The following is a 15,534-nucleotide window of genomic DNA, read 5'->3' on the forward strand; positions in this document are numbered from 1 at the left end:
AGGACTACTTGTGATGATATGCCTGACATAAGGTTATTCACACTTGGATGCCTTAAGGATAGCAAAGACTAATTATCTAAGTTAATAAACTAACTCGGCCGAACTAATAGGTTTAAAGTAAGGCGTTAGAACAAGCGTTATTAAATCTTATCTATATAAAGACTGAAGATCCTAAATATAGTCGGCCAAACAGGAGTACTTAGTAGGGGATGGGAAAGGGGGGGGATTTGTTTGGTTTAAACCTTCAAAGCCAAACCCCCCTAAGCCAAACTCAAACCCCTGGGCCCTGGCCAAGACTTTTTTAAGCGGAACCCCCCCCCCCCCCTAAGTAATTTAAACTTTAGTATTTCCCGGTCGGGTAAAAGATATCTTTTAAATAACATAGCCTAAACTATATTTCTAATAAATTAGATTAGTAGATTTCTATCTAGAAGGGGCTAACCCTAAGGGTGCTAGCGTTGCAAGAGCGTAGCGAAATGTGCGGGGCGGATGTTTGCCTAGGTATACGGATTCGAGAGTTAGGACGAATATTTTATTTCTCCCCAGACTCATCGGGGTTTTAGTCATTCCTCAGCTCTCAAATAGTATGCCCTCTTAAAACTCTCCGTGGCTTTAAGAGTCCTAACTCCTCTAGTCCACAGGGATCGTGGTTTGTATCTCGGTTCGTAGCGCTAGAAACTCTCGGAGGACGCGAGATAGATCGAATAGAAAGAGGCCGCTTTTCGACTAGGCGGATCGTATATTCCGGGATATAAATGCTTCATTTCGGGCGCGATCATAAAGATAGGTAAAGTGTGGCTTGCCGATAGCACCCACACTAGCTCGGCATACCTGCTCAACCCGTGCCTGATATGCTGTTTTCAGAGGACCGAAGACGCCCACATCGTATAGCTGCAGTTTTGTGAGACGTATAAGACGGGAGACGACATAGGATTATACAGTTAGCAAAGCAAAATTTCATAACCTCTACAGACTTATAAGTGCCAAAACCATCGCAGATTAAGAGTCGTGGCCGATCGCCTACTCGGTCTCGAGTTTGCGGATCGAACACATTTTCCACCTAGTACAGACTAATGTATTTGTTCGTATATCCTGTTTTAGAGCAGGCAAAATGCTATCCGGAGGTAGCGTGAGTAGTCCACGAGCTACGATAGGTAGCGGCCGGCCAGATAATAAGAGGATAGAGGCACCGGCCATCGGCGGAAATGTATTCGATTGCTGTACCTAGCGTCCGCTTCACCGTGGTCCCCCGATGCTTTCTCAAATCTTCTCTGTGGATAAGGACTTTAAGGGATTTGAGAACACTGAGAAGAACTCCTGTCTCGTCTATATTATAAACATTTTCCGGGAGAATAGCGGGATCGGCTAGCTCTCGGCCAATAATAGTAAACTAATATCGGACTTTGTCTTCGATCTGCCGGTTATCTCGTTTCCAATCGATCGCTCGTAACCGTCGCGCTTTCAACTGCGGGTGGCGTAAGTAAAAGTTCTACAGCCAATTCTTTCCCGGAGGTTAGATCTTAAGGCGGGGATCTGTGATCTGGAAAGTCGAGGATCGCTGGTGCGCGATGACTAGAGCGAGCGATCGCAGAAACCTAACTAGAAGCGGATAACCATTGTCCGCCAACCGTAGTATATATTCTACTAGTGCCTGCTCCTCTTGCGGGGTAAGGTACTACTACTTAGCAGCTTTATCAGCAATAGAAGGCTTGTTATTGGCCCGACGCTATAAGGTAGATACGGGGATCCCGGTTAATCTCGACCTATTTGCGTACGATATCCGCTTTTGACGTTAATGAGAGGGAGACATCGAGGGTAATTTTAAGTATAACCTGCTCTAAGAAATCTGCTGGTTAAAATAGAACCATTCAGATTCTGAGAGGGCATAGGAGTAAACACTGCGAATCATACGGATAACAGTAAGGGGGGAGGTGGATTCCGGTATATGTTACAATATCTTATATTGTTCCTAAATTTATTCTCAACTTGTAATTTAAGTGAGGTAGTGTTGAAAACAACTTTCACCAGTTAGACTCGGCGAATTCAGAGTCTTAGAAAGGCCAGAGCCTACCGACTCTACACGAAGTTTCACCACACTATGAGTAACAATTTCTGGGAATGCTGGATATATTTTTGCTTATGGTTTCTTAATGATTGTTAATGTATTTGCTAGATTTTTAAACATTCGCCATCACATTCAACAATCATAGTTGATTCTTGCAAGGTAGTCGACAATGGTGATGCTGTATCCATAACCCGCCCTAATAACCAGTGATTTGAACATTGTTATTTGAGCATAGTTGCTGGCTCATACAGTATTGATGAAAACAAAACGAGTATAACTATTCACATCAACAGCATTTAGACTATAGCATGGGCAAATGAGCTGTAGGGCTCAGGATTGAGCTCAGATAGCGCCCTGTTTGACCGTTGAACATCAAGAGGAAAATTGAAATGCACGGACCTAAATTTTATGTGGAGAAGGTCTATTGGCTAGCCAATGGTTTTACTGATAATGCCTTCCATTTTTGACCGGCAAGTGCGTTGGAAGTTCTATGACAATTTCACCGTTCCCTTGTAGTCACCGTTTCTTGTAGTATGTCGACCGAAACTCTTTAATACCCCTAGCCCCATTTTTGATAACATTGGATGTACTGGAAGCAATATCTCTGTGTTGATGGTGAATTGAACGTAACTCAGCAGTAAAACGTTTTCATTAATTGAACGCCTGCTTAATGAACGGGCTTATTTCTCTCCTATTATTAACTATATTTACTTGCTTGGTAATATGTTTGTTTGTTCACAAAGCAGATGTCCGTGAGGACAATGTGAAGCCCAGGCACGTTCACGATCAACTAGCCGTCACATCTTAGTTCTTCATTCACCATCTCATAATTTTGAACTTGTTCACTCTCAAATGGTCATGTCTGTAAATGGCATCATGATGAACGTAAACACTCATAAAAAGCAAAATGAATTTATCAAAACTGCCTACTCAGTTGTACAAAGGGATCAGCACCGCATTGCTCTGTTTGCCTAAAGAAATAACCACCCCCACCATTTGGGACCGGCCATCCACTTCCCGAAATAGCCAATACGGGCCATTTTTTACCAAGAAGGCTTTGAAGGCTGAGTCGACGCTACGAGAGTGGGAGGTCCTCGACTATTAGGAATGCACGTGATGCAGATCAGTGCGACGAGGAAGTGGGGTTAGAACCTCCTCTCGAGGTGAGTCACCGTTTAAAAACCAGTCCTCTGTCACTTTCATCCTTGAACGCTTCTCGCTTCTTCCACCTTCTTACGCCTTCCAGGTGCAGAGCTGTTTAATCCATACGAACTAACGAATGTGATTGCTTCAACAAGCCGGTGTGTAGGTATTCATTTTCAGCTCGTGGTCTTATGCGCTGGCTCGGGGTGATGTTTTCTTCTACCAGCCCTGTTCGTCCCATTCCCTGTTAATTGTTTGGAATGCCCCAGGCTTTCCGTGCAAGAACTGCTTGTCTTCCGAATTTTGCGCCTATGGGTCCCGTAAACAGATGATTTCGTTCCTCGGGCTACCAACTACGCCACTAGCCAACCACATTCAACAGTCAAGCCAACCTGGCCCGCAACCCAACGTTCTTTCAAGTCGCCAACACGAAGCTGCGATATGATATTAAAGCCATGGACTGGACACAGCGTAGACGCTGGTTAGGGAGGTCGGTTTGAATTTCGAGACCGCAAAAAGACGTCACCTCACAATGGGCCTGGATCTACGCCCCAGGACTGCTAAATCTGGGATAAGGAGACGTTGTGGATACATGATTGGCTTATACCTGTCAACAGCCCCACCCAGGTGGGCTTGGCTCGTCGATCAGTCTGCTCGAAAGTTCCAGAGCAAAGGAAGCGGCTGGTATTTATAATGCTGGAGGTGGGCGCGTCCTCGGTCACACGCATCGCATTCTCCAAGTATCATGGACGAGACCGCCCGAGACTTTCTAGCCCAGGCCATCCGGGACGCGTTCACGTCTCTGGCATCGATCATAACGAAGAGTATATTGACTGCTTGATTTCTAAAGTCGATAATGACGGTACGTTAGACACTTGACTTGCCTAATAGAATAAGTGTTGACCGTGATTCTAGTCCTCCAGGCTCAAATAGCGAGCCAGGACGGCAACACAGAAGAGTCCCCGTTGCGAACCACCGGCTTAGCGTTACAAACGCCTCCGGCTTCCCCGCACAGAGAGCGTGGATCCTATCGGATTCTGAATGCACCGAAAAGGAACTATGGAAATCTTGCAGGCGCAGAACCGAGGAAGAGGAGAAAGCGGCCTATTTCGAAGCTTTCTGAAAATTTAGGTAATAAATCTCCAGACAGAATTGCTGATGAACCTATCGAGGTGGGTTGTAAGAATATAAGTCAACAGGTATGCCACTTTGGCCATCAGACAAAATTGTTTCAGGTACTTGATCCGAGGCTAACGTCCTTTGATCTAGCCTGACTACGACCATGTGAAAGGTACCCACCATTTAGATATCTCCGTCGACATTTCCTCGTCCTATCAAGCAGACTCCGCGTATACATTGAGAGCAATGTCATCGATATTGTTCGAGTGCGTGAAGGTCAATTTCACTATTGGTCTCTACGGGCACCGAACGAGCCGTATCCCGACAACCACCAAGCCTGACAATATCCGGAAATATGTTGATGAGGTTTCAGAACTTGATTATGAAAAAGCAATTCACGTTATTCGCAGAGATAATGCTTTGGCCACGGGTAAGGGTCTTCAAAATCGATTCAACGAAACAATTTTCTGGAAGATCATTCTCAAGTGTGCCGCGTTGATCGATCATACAAAGCTACCAACCGCGAAAGGACCGGCAGACGGATTTACCATGGCAGAAAAAGCTGCAACCAAGAAATTCATGGAAGATGCTGGATACGGGTTGGGTGCAGAAAATCAACGGCAATGCCGCATTTTCTGGGAAAACCTGTTCAAAATGCGTGAAGCTGGCATTGATAAAGTCCTCTATTACCGGACTAAGGAATTCGACAGCTACTGCAAGGGATATCCAAAAATGTCAGAAATCTCTCTTGTGGATGAGGTCATGAGGTGGGAGACCCACTATAGACCTCATATCGAACAACCAGAAACCCGGGTCCTCAGACTTGGGAAAGGCGACCTGGCACGCCTATCTGATCTTGAGAATCCCCAAGTTGTAGAGAGGCTGAAAGTTCCGGAATCCTCTTGGAACAATGCCAAGAATGAATAGGCCGTAACCGGCGAAGAAGAGAGCTTCAAAGAAAAGGGTTTGCAGGCTTTCTCACCTAATGTCATATGCGCATCATACGGCAACCAATCGGTGTCGGAATCTCCAGGAGATAAGTCTGCATTCACCTTTCTCCTTCCCAACGATGGCAGCTCTTTGTTTGTCTGTTCAATCGTCCCTATGTGTGAGGGAGACTTTTTAGGCATATTCGCTGCAAGATTCGCTTCTCGGGTGACTTTAGCTCCACCCACGGCCCGAGGTCCTATCGACCATCTGTGGCTAGACTACTCACGAGTCACTAGTACTCTAAACCAAATACAAGTCTCAGAACCTGGTGGACCTGCAAACGTCCGCCTCCAGTGGGAAGTAATCCATGATGATATTGGGACGGAGATTTGCACCACGTGGAGAGTTTCTGTGAAGCCATTACGTTCATAATGCCATTTGAACCTCTCGTTCGCGTTGCAGCTCAACAGGGGCAGTATATGCTGCATTCATCCTCTGCGGCAAGGCTGACTTCAATGTCGCCTGGGCCATTTGGTAGTGCGCTTGCTGTCCAAACACCAGCGGATATCAACGTTGAATGTATTCCCTTTTCCTAGCTCTGTAGCACCTCAGGCCCCAACGTCTACAAAGCGTAACTGTATGAGGAACAACTCTTTCTGTTCGGCGGTTACAGTTGAGATGGAATTCTGTTAGCTGTTGACTTGCTATTCCCCTTTCCAAAGCCGACCCACGTAATACACTGGCTGTATTACTTAAACACGTGATTCTAGCATCCGGAACTCTTTTCATAGACGCGTATTGCTGTCCTCTGGTTGGTGAGCACGGACATGAGGCTGGGCACACAAAGCTTTCCTTAGCTCTTTCACAACTTCAAATCTGCTCACTTTCCATGTTGAGATGTTTCCCACGAGAACTTGACGCAGCAAGATTCGCTAAGTTTTCATATCAAGCTTTTCAATAGCCTGTGCTGCTTGTAGCTGAAATGTGACCGAAAAGCCGCAACGATTTTGCGATCGCGATGATCTGCGCCCTCTCCTCTGGAGGCGGAAGCGGTCGACGCCCTTTTTGACGAAAGCTATGATCGGCTGGGAAACACTACAGCAAGCAACGAGGTGACGCGAATGCGTATATAAATGGAAGGATTGGCAAGCATAATGTGGTCCTGTGCTACATGCCAGGAATAGGCAAGGGAAGTGCTGTAAGCGTTGCGTCTAGCCTACAAGTTAGCTACCCAGATGTCCAGCTTGCTTTGGTTGTTGGTATTTGCGGAGGGGCACCATCACCATCAAAGTATAGCGCTACACTAGATCTATAAAATCTTAGCCTAAGTAAGGGACTAAGCATGATATTTATTTCAGGCGCATTAGACGTTTCACAGCATAATTATAAGTATGTAATACTGTAGCAAGAACGACTAAGCGGATCAGCACACTTTGGGCACCATACAAGAAGATTTTAGGCAGGATTTGAAAGGGATTTTAAGTGTCGAAGGCTGCGATCTTCAGACCTGCACATCGAAAATAGCCTCTGGTGCTCTCTTCTTTTGCCCCGACCACACTGATACACTTTTCGAGAATCTTTCAAAGGGTTATCGTACGTTTAAGGAAACTTTTGAGCCTAGCATAAAATCCTTCAATCGGGTTTTGTTCTGGCAAGTAAATGCCTTCGGGACTACTTTCCATCAATCTAAAGTTGGATGCGATATCGGTGAGAAGCTTCGACTATGATCTAGAACTGATAGACCAGAAAATCAGCAATGTCATGTCATATAGTAGTACTAGCTGTGAAAGTTTTGCACCATAAAAGATGACTTGAGGTCAAGGGTGATAAAGGGTGAAGGATGGCATAAATGGACATTTTATATTTGATAAAGTCCTAATAGCAGCGAATTATATATTGCAGCATTGCGACTTGCATAGTTCCCTCATATTACCCCAAGAAGTCTCGAATGGCGTGCTCCAACTTCTCCATACTCGTGTAAACCACGCCTTGGATTCCCAATGCCCGAGCCGCATCCACATTATTTGCCTTATCATCGACAAAGAATATGTTCTCAGCCGGAAGCCCAATCCTTTGCAGGACAAGTGTATAGAACGCAGCATCTGGCTTTCGCAACCCCGCCTCTCCGGAAACGAAACTCTCCTTGAACAGATTCCAATCCATCCCATCATCTCTTGTTCCCAAGTGGGTGAATAACTCTTGCGAGATGTTAGACATGATATATAAGGCCTGTACATTCGGGTTTTTTTTAAGTGACCGGAGGAGGTCGGCCAAGGCTTTGTTCAACTGGAGCCCATCGCGAATCATAGCAAAGGCGAGATCGACCTCAGCGGGACTTCGATCAAATTCTTCAGCAAGCTTGGCGAAGCAGGCGGTCTCATTGAACTTGCCGATGTCATGGTCGGCCCAGATTGGAGTTGCGATCATGGCTTGCAGCATTTTTGGTGGGATGTTGGTCGTCCCGAGTGGAGGCGCTTCCCAGCCGTAGAGAACATCTCCGATGTCGAAGACGAGGGCTTTAGAGATGGACATTATTGCTTTCTTATGCCTTTAAAAGGAAAAAAACAGATAGCAAGCTTGGGGTTTGCGCACAAAGGATCTTGGGAGGGGTCGTTGGCAGATGTTTTCCCCGCTCTCTTTTGTTTTTGTTCCGAGCAGAAACCTTGTGGGCAAAGAGTCGATCGGTGTGATTAACAAATTCCACTTTTTCTCCCCACTGGCCTGGTAATATTTCGATAATTTCTTTTTCGGTGGTTCCCTATTAACCGCAAATGTTAGAATCGACGAGTTATCTAGAATATAATCAATTCTAGGGGTTCCTCTAATAATTTGATGGGCCATCGTCTTGAATGTGTGCAGATTATTTACACAAGCGTTAACAATTCTCTCTGTGGTGGTCCTGCACCCCGCGTGGGTTTCAGTGGACCCCTTTTCTGGTAAGTTGGACCGATAAGGTGAAGAAAAAAATTGTATAGAAGTTCGTAGCAATAGAGTAGTTGGTTAGCATTCCGGGACAACCTATAGGACGACAGGTTGGTCCCTCTTTATTCTGCAGGCACTTGACAAGCTCGAGTCCATCCTGATGCCGACTTAACAATAACCATCGTATACTACAGCGCAGGGAAATGGAATAAATCTTCAACCACTTTAATCCGCTATTAGACAGTATAGGGAGCCGTAGGTTCCAGGTCATCCTTGGTTTGTATCATTACTGTTTACAGAATTCCAGAATTCCCTCAAAGTCACGAGTACTGCTCCTATCTCCGCAACACACACGAAGTCGGAAGTTTTTACTTAGTTTCCGCTAATCAGGATATTTCTTCGGTCGCAGATCCCAATTGGAGAGGTTCCTCAATTCGAGGAAAGCGACGGCTTGAGAAAGATCGTTCATCCGTTCTTCCTCCAGGGCGACTGGTTCCAACCATTCCAACGACATAGTCACAATATTTTGGTATACCGGGTTTGAGTAATTTTCAACCGTTAGTTATGAAAGGATGTATTAAGTAAACAAACCTGCCCACTACGAGGACGGTTGTGGTCACACTCCCCTATACTTTAGGAAGATGCTAGTCTCCATGCAATATATGCATTAAAACAAACTCTCTTCTAGGCTCGCATTTTTTTCGCTGAACACTGGTGACATGGATTGGATATCTAAAAACAATTTCTCGGTGCCTATTTGATTTGGAAAGGAACAATTTGCTGGTCCTATGGGATCCGTCCCCGCATTATGTTCAAATTTCCAATATCTGGAGAGTATAAGAGAGAGTAATTTCGCAAAGAGCCTGAGAGCTGTGAGATCTTCTTGCTGCATGTGCTTTAAGAGAAAGTGAACTATAGAAATAGGAAATGAACCGAGGAGCCAGGGGTGTCACTTGCCTAACTTAGGATTTTTTAGATAATGTATGTAGACAAAGTGTGAGGATACGAGCTGAGTGTCGATTACCAATTACACCCCAGGCCCCTCGAGGATAAATACTACGAATGCTATGAATCCTTCCGACAGCACTTCAAAATATTGGCAATTCTGTGAATGTTCTCTAGCGTTCCATTAAAGGGCGTTCATTTCGGAGTGAGCAACTCGAGGTTCTGACATGAAGGCAAGAGGCTTGACACATTCACCATTTTCTCAGAAGGTCCTCCCCATTCGCCAGCCCAGCACGATACGTGCTAAATGCCAGGCGCGAATTTCTGGCCAGAAGCATTTTATGAAATTAAGTTGGGCATTCTCGCAAACTTGCCATAGCATGTAGTCGCTCAGGCGAGTTTCCCCCGAGGTTCTAATAATAATATCTGGCGAAGGGTCGTCTTTAGTCCAAAGGTTGTGTGTAAGAATCCTTCGAGTCGCTTCGAGAGAGAGGTCGTTTATCCCGGGAGACATGATGTCGGCCTTGAACTCGTTTATGCTTGGCTTTAAAAGCACCATCGTAGGTTTCAAGACTGACTTCTCGTCGTGCACGATACCCGTACTTTCGTCGATAAATGAGTATCTGAATGGTACAGGCTGACTGCGGGCTGTTGATATAACCCCTCGGACAATTTCTCGTCGCCCGCTGTATGCTATGAATAGATTTACTTTGACCCTACTGAATTGTCAAATCTTAATATCTTTCGAAAGAGGCGTTTCGAGGCATACCGTCTATAGTTTCTGGTGATATCCATCGCATAATCCAGAACGTCCAGCAGATCCGGTTTCAGCATATCTCGCTCACCGCAATGGCTCAAACACACCTCCAAACGATGCGCTAGCCCTCCAGGCGCAACCCACTTGCCAACTTCATCATTAATGATCTTCATGATGTCCTCAATTTCGTTGGGATCACGCTTGAAGTTATCCACCCCGAACATGAAAAAAGACACTGTTGAGACTCCCAGCTGATATAAGTCTTCGATTATCTGGCGGTCCTGTATAAGTCAATGCTTTCACAATTTTGCACTCAGTGTGAAGGCACCAACATTTGCTGCATTTGCAAACCCTTCGAGATAACCTTCTCTTATTGGCATGTTATGTGTGCGGGCATATCTTCGATTGCCATCCATGATCATCGCGATGTGCTTTGGCACCTTGCCATAGCTAAGGGTGGCCAGTAATGCTCGTTCAAGATACCGAGATATTATAGCCATTGTGATGGACAAGAATCACATATTCTGTGGGTTTCTGGGACCTGAGGATATGATAAATGCGAGCTAATGACGAATACCGAGGTAGTAACAAAAAGAAAAGGTCCGAAGGGAAACGGAGGAGGGCTCTGGCTTTTTACAATCGGCGGTTCCCTAATTGCAAGGCTGATCGATCTGTCAGGTGAAACGATTCAAAATTTGGACCTGTCATTTCCCGAAATTGAGACTAAAGATCTGCAGTGGGGCACATATCTTGGATGTGTATCTCAGGGTTGGGTGTGAAATCTATCCTGATCTGGTTAGCCTTTTAACTTAGGACATCTATGCGAGCTTGACATACATTTATTCTACATTCTATAGTAATATTATGATTATATCCAATGCAAATATTGCATATATGGTACAAAACTTAATACTTACTGCGTATAAGAGCACGAGAGCAAGAACATATAGATTTAAATGTCCAAAATATGGTGGAGCTGGATGTGGATTTTAGAGTACCTTACGATATCAATATCAGACACGTCACATGAAAGTGCATATTACTTTTCTCAGCATGTCATATAAAATTGTCGCAAATCGAAATTGTGCGCTTAGGTAGATCAGTACTTAGGTACCCGCCTTAAGAGGTGTTTCAGCACGAAGGAGAGGCGATCTTCGAAATGTAAATATAGGTCATTTATTTGTGTTATTAAATATAAAATGAACATTCTTGCAAAACCACAAGAAGCACCACCAAACTTCTTTGTGTCATCCCTAATTATGCAAGATAAGGCGATACGCCTTACAAGGAGAATCCCAGCGGGCTTAATCACGATAGACACATCCACTGTACAATGAGAACTTTCCAAAAGGACCAAGTTTCTGCGCTCACCGCCTCTTCTGTCTCCGCTCGCATCCGATCTCTAAGACTGCATCAGACACCCACATAGTTCTCGGGCGATTTGTTAGTAGTCGATCTAGGAATGGATCATGCACAGATGCAGTTCTAGGTGCTGTACTGTACGATGCCAGAACTTGTTAACTGCCAGGGCAGGGGCGGGGCTTGGTTGTGCATTACATACAAACCAGTGAAGTATGAGTCATTTGTTCGCATTCCCGAATGTCATTCAAATGCATTGGTGCATGTCTCAGAGTATCTTGTTGGGTCATGGTTATGGCTAACACTTGTATGGTTAACGACAGATACACTTTAGTTGTTTGGGTCGGGCAGTACTTCATCCAATCCAACATAACCGAGTTGGCACAAGTCGCAAGCTGATATCACGGATATTCCCATCCGCAAGGGTGCCTTGACATACTCACCGCTACTTGCCCCGCTCATTATCCGGGAATATCTCTTGCCTCTTATTTGTAGCGAACATGTATGCCCTAATATTCTCACCGCTGTTTGCCTCTATGTGTTACGACATATTTCTTACCTCTTATAAAATAGTTTAAGTCTGATTTAACCCTATTCTAGAGAGATTTATAGAATTTTATCGGCTGTTTAAGGCCGCCTACATTCGCACAGGTTGGAGAGTTTTACTATTACTTGATACGATCTTCTGCTTGTTCTTTCTTACCTTATCACATTATAGACAGATTCGAACTGAAGCTCAACTCAGAAGGCAACATGCCAAACATGAAACAATACAACACATGGAGAGCGTATATTCCTCTTATTGCGATTTCGTGCTGGGGCGCTAATCAAGCTCTCGAAGTCTTGTTCCGCGTGTTTGCATTCTTAGCGAGCTTACGTGAATCCTGCTCCATAGTGCTGGATGGATTGCTCTACCGGGACAGCTTACTGGAGTACAATCTTAATGAATCGCTTCCTACCAACCGACCCAGCCACTTGTCCATAATTCTGCCCCAGAGTCACGGTCTGAGTAATGTCGACAAGAACCTACGTGAGAAGGCTGTCGAAGATGTTGTGAGTCTTTGTTACTGGTCCATATGCTCGCAAATTTGGACCTTGACTATTTATCACAGATCAGGTAAGTTAGGACCCCACCAAATTGCATAAGGCTCTTTAAAATCCAATCATGATGTGGTATAGCAGCCCCAGCCGACATTCAATGGGACATACTCTATTCGCTCGTTCGCAAGATTCGATCGTCAAGTATTCAGACACCACCGTGTGTAAAGATATCCACACTGAGTTCCGTTCTGGAGTCCATTGAGCCTGACACTGATCAATCTAAATGTCTCAATATTCGCATTCTGAACCATTCCGATGGCCAGGAGACTATCGTCAAACTTGCACAACGATTGCAGAGACTGAATGAAGAGGGTACGGTACCAGATGAAGTTCTTAGCTCTGAAGCAATTACCAAGGAGCTAGATAATTTATATGGACGTGCTCCCGACCTCATCTTTGTTTTCGGACCGCAGTGCTGCTTAAATGGATATCCTCCGTGGTATATGAAGTATGCGGAGATAAAGTGAGCTCTTTTTCTTTTGCATCCAAGAAAAGAACTGACAACACCTATAGAGTCTTTCCCGATGTTCCATGCCTTAGATATATTCAATTCGTGAAAGGGCTCCACAAGTTCGCTAAGGTGGAGATGCGGGAGGGCAAGTAAAAATCTTGGAGATAGAAATATGTGGGTTTCACACCACTGGAATTTGATCATCATGAACTACCTAATGAAGTGTTCAAAAGATATTTCTCGGCGGCAGAATAGCAGAGTGGTTCATTATGGCAGATGCCAAGCATAAAGCAAATTATCGAACCAACCAACCGTAAAATATCAAGTACTATCACAAAATTATTCCCTGTGCTTTTCCATGGGGCTTTGGGATCCTTTTCGATGCTCTATAATAGCGACTTGCATTCCATCTTAGAACCGATGGCTTTTTTGGTTCGAGTGTCCCGGATGAACTCCATCATGATTGAACATTTTCACCAATGCACTTAGTACGAACATGAATTAACTATGCGGTTACACCACAACGCTAGTTGATGGGAAAGCACCACGTGACCGTGACTCCAGTACCTACTCTTTGAGAGACACCCCTTTATGTACTTAGTTTAGTTCTACGTGATCAATCGCTCATTCCGCTCGTATTTACGATTTAGATATTGGTGACTCCGTATTTGATTATACTTGACAAGTCTCATATCTGACTATATAGCCGAGATCTAGGTACAGCACTAGCAAAATCCGCAACAGAATGTCGATTAGTACGTGGACCGCGCGCCTAGGTAAGCTTGAGAATGCTTCTTTAAACACAGCCATCGGCGAGTCTCTCTATAATCTAAAGTTCGCGAGGGACTTGCGCATGCCGTGGCACCCTTTTACGATAGGTATTCGTGGGATTCGCTCGGCCAACTTTGGACTAGTCTCATGCTGCAGAAGATTGGATTATGGGATTGGAAAGGTTAGACTGGTTGAATTCAACTAAATTGTGCGTAAAATGGGCGAAGCGGGGTAAAAACGGCCTGCCGAAATGCTCGAAGGAATTATACCCCAAGGCAAGCAGTGAAGCTATGCTTTTCCGTTACGGCGTGTTCAAATGCGAGTACGATTATCTATGATCTAGCAAAACCTCAATCATATACCCCTCCATTTCCACAGCATGCATACCAACTTATCACGATGAACAGGTTTTCTGACATGGTCATTCATTCCCCGAGCGAGAAATATCTCGCTGTCGCCCTTCAGCGTATTCGCCGTGAGTGCGACAATAGGCACGTTAATTTCCATTTCTCGAATCTGTGATATGGCTTCCAAACCATTCATGACTGGTATAATGATGTTAATAACTATTATGTTGTATGTCAAGGGTGTTGGCTCAGTAGCCTAACAGCCTTTGCACCATTCCCGGCTACATCAATGGGCTCAAACCTAGGGTCTGAAGAAGTTTGAGCATAACCGTATTGTTGACCAGGCTGTGCTCGACTAGTACAATGTGCTTGTGCAGTACGATCTCCCGCATTTTGCGCATGACCTTTGCCAGTGCATGGGTTTGAGATGCGGCAAGCTTCTTATTCAATCTCGCCAAGTCGATGCGACCGAATCTGGCTGTAAACCAGAACACGCTGCCTTTGCCATTAAGGCCTGGCCGATGGCTTACCATGCCGTCCATATCTAGCTTGGGTAGTGATAGAGTGATGCCAGTGCAGCTCGGACGAAATAGTCGGGTGTGAAGCCGAATCTGCGAGGAGAAACTCGCGAGCCGGTTGGTGAAGGAAATATATACTGCCTTGATGAATTGAGTCAAAATAGTTTTATTTCTTTTCTCCTCGTTCTTCTTCCTGCAGAAAGAAAGGCTGTAATCTGAGGGGCTGTTGTCGGCCATCGACGTCCTGGGATGACAGCAGGGTTGAAGTCAGCTGATCAGGGCTTCTGGAAGATGTATTTTTCCGAGAAATGGCTCCCAACCATACACTATTGGATCCCACCATGCTTTGACACCTACCAATCGTAAGCGAGCGTTTCCTCCGTAGTTGATGAGGGGCAAAAAGCCCTCCTGTTACGGCCCGTGCCTTGCGAATGATTCTTGGGTGGCCCTATAATGACAACCACCAAACGGCGAGGCGCCGCACAACCAGCAGCACGGCTAGTACTATATCTAAATCAGGAGCAGTAGTATCGGGACGTAGGCATATTTTCCTAGGAAAGCCAGAAGAAGCATCTGGCGACAATGGATATATTCTGATAGCTACGCATACGGTCCGTGGCAGTGTAAGATGATTGTCCATGTTATACTCAGCAAGAACAGATTCACCATGTCACAAATGGGCAAGGTCGCGAAGCGTAGTGAGCGTTCTGTCAATAATATACGTAAGAACATGCGGCTGTTCGGTGATGCCTGGTCTCCCCCAGTCCCGGTCGGGCGACAACCAAGCATCGCCCCTGTCATGCTGGATGCCCTCTGTGACCATCTCGTCGAAAAGCCCGGCCTATATATTGAGGAGATAGCTATCTTCTCATGCGTTGAGTTCAACATGTTACTATAATTACCTAGCATCAAACCTGCATTTTCCCAATCTGACTGGACAAAAAAAAACCAACAGAAAGCAAAAGAACACAACCCTCAACTGCGAGATTACTACCAGCATAAACTATCTGAGTTTCGGTCGTATTATCTGGTTTTTTTCGATAAATCTGGATGCCATAAAAGGGTGGATTATAAGCGGACTGGCTGGTCACCACTCGGCGTGACAC

The 15,534-nt window shown here is 45.1% G+C and overlaps 5 protein-coding genes across 5 annotated transcripts; 2 read left to right on the forward strand and 3 right to left on the reverse strand.

The window, feature by feature from the left end:
- Window positions 1–3,901: 3,901 nt before the first annotated feature.
- N7473_004395 (uncharacterized protein) lies at window positions 3,902–5,254 on the forward strand (the record flags this gene model as incomplete). Its single annotated transcript, XM_057150335.1, has 3 exons — window positions 3,902–4,070; window positions 4,124–4,407; window positions 4,478–5,254. 3 exons carry the CDS (start codon window positions 3,902–3,904, stop codon window positions 5,252–5,254), a joined length of 1,230 nt encoding a protein of 409 aa, XP_057010445.1.
- Window positions 5,255–7,186: 1,932 nt separating this feature from the next.
- Window positions 7,187–7,789, reverse strand: N7473_004396 (uncharacterized protein; the record flags this gene model as incomplete). The annotated part of the gene is made up of 1 exon (XM_057150336.1): window positions 7,187–7,789. The coding sequence occupies one exon, from the start codon at window positions 7,787–7,789 to the stop codon at window positions 7,187–7,189; it is 603 nt and encodes a 200-aa protein (XP_057010446.1).
- A 1,597-nt stretch (window positions 7,790–9,386) lies between these two features.
- Window positions 9,387–10,381, reverse strand: N7473_004397 (undecaprenyl diphosphate synthase family protein; the record flags this gene model as incomplete). The annotated part of the gene is made up of 3 exons (XM_057150337.1): window positions 9,387–9,840; window positions 9,894–10,153; window positions 10,214–10,381. The coding sequence occupies 3 exons, from the start codon at window positions 10,379–10,381 to the stop codon at window positions 9,387–9,389; spliced, it is 882 nt and encodes a 293-aa protein (XP_057010447.1).
- Window positions 10,382–12,002: 1,621 nt separating this feature from the next.
- N7473_004398 (Di-trans-poly-cis-decaprenylcistransferase) lies at window positions 12,003–12,945 on the forward strand (the record flags this gene model as incomplete). The annotated part of the gene is made up of 3 exons (XM_057150338.1): window positions 12,003–12,357; window positions 12,420–12,804; window positions 12,855–12,945. 3 exons carry the CDS (start codon window positions 12,003–12,005, stop codon window positions 12,943–12,945), a joined length of 831 nt encoding a protein of 276 aa, XP_057010448.1.
- A 1,246-nt stretch (window positions 12,946–14,191) lies between these two features.
- Window positions 14,192–14,452, reverse strand: N7473_004399 (uncharacterized protein; the record flags this gene model as incomplete). Its single annotated transcript, XM_057150339.1, has 1 exon — window positions 14,192–14,452. One exon carries the CDS (start codon window positions 14,450–14,452, stop codon window positions 14,192–14,194), a length of 261 nt encoding a protein of 86 aa, XP_057010449.1.
- Between the last annotated feature and the right edge of the window lie 1,082 nt (window positions 14,453–15,534).

The sequence above is a fragment of the Penicillium subrubescens genome, assembly GCF_028828155.1.
Source record: "Penicillium subrubescens strain IBT 31985 chromosome Unknown utg000003l_segment0_segment0, whole genome shotgun sequence".
NCBI classification, from domain to species: Eukaryota; Fungi; Ascomycota; class Eurotiomycetes; order Eurotiales; family Aspergillaceae; genus Penicillium; species Penicillium subrubescens.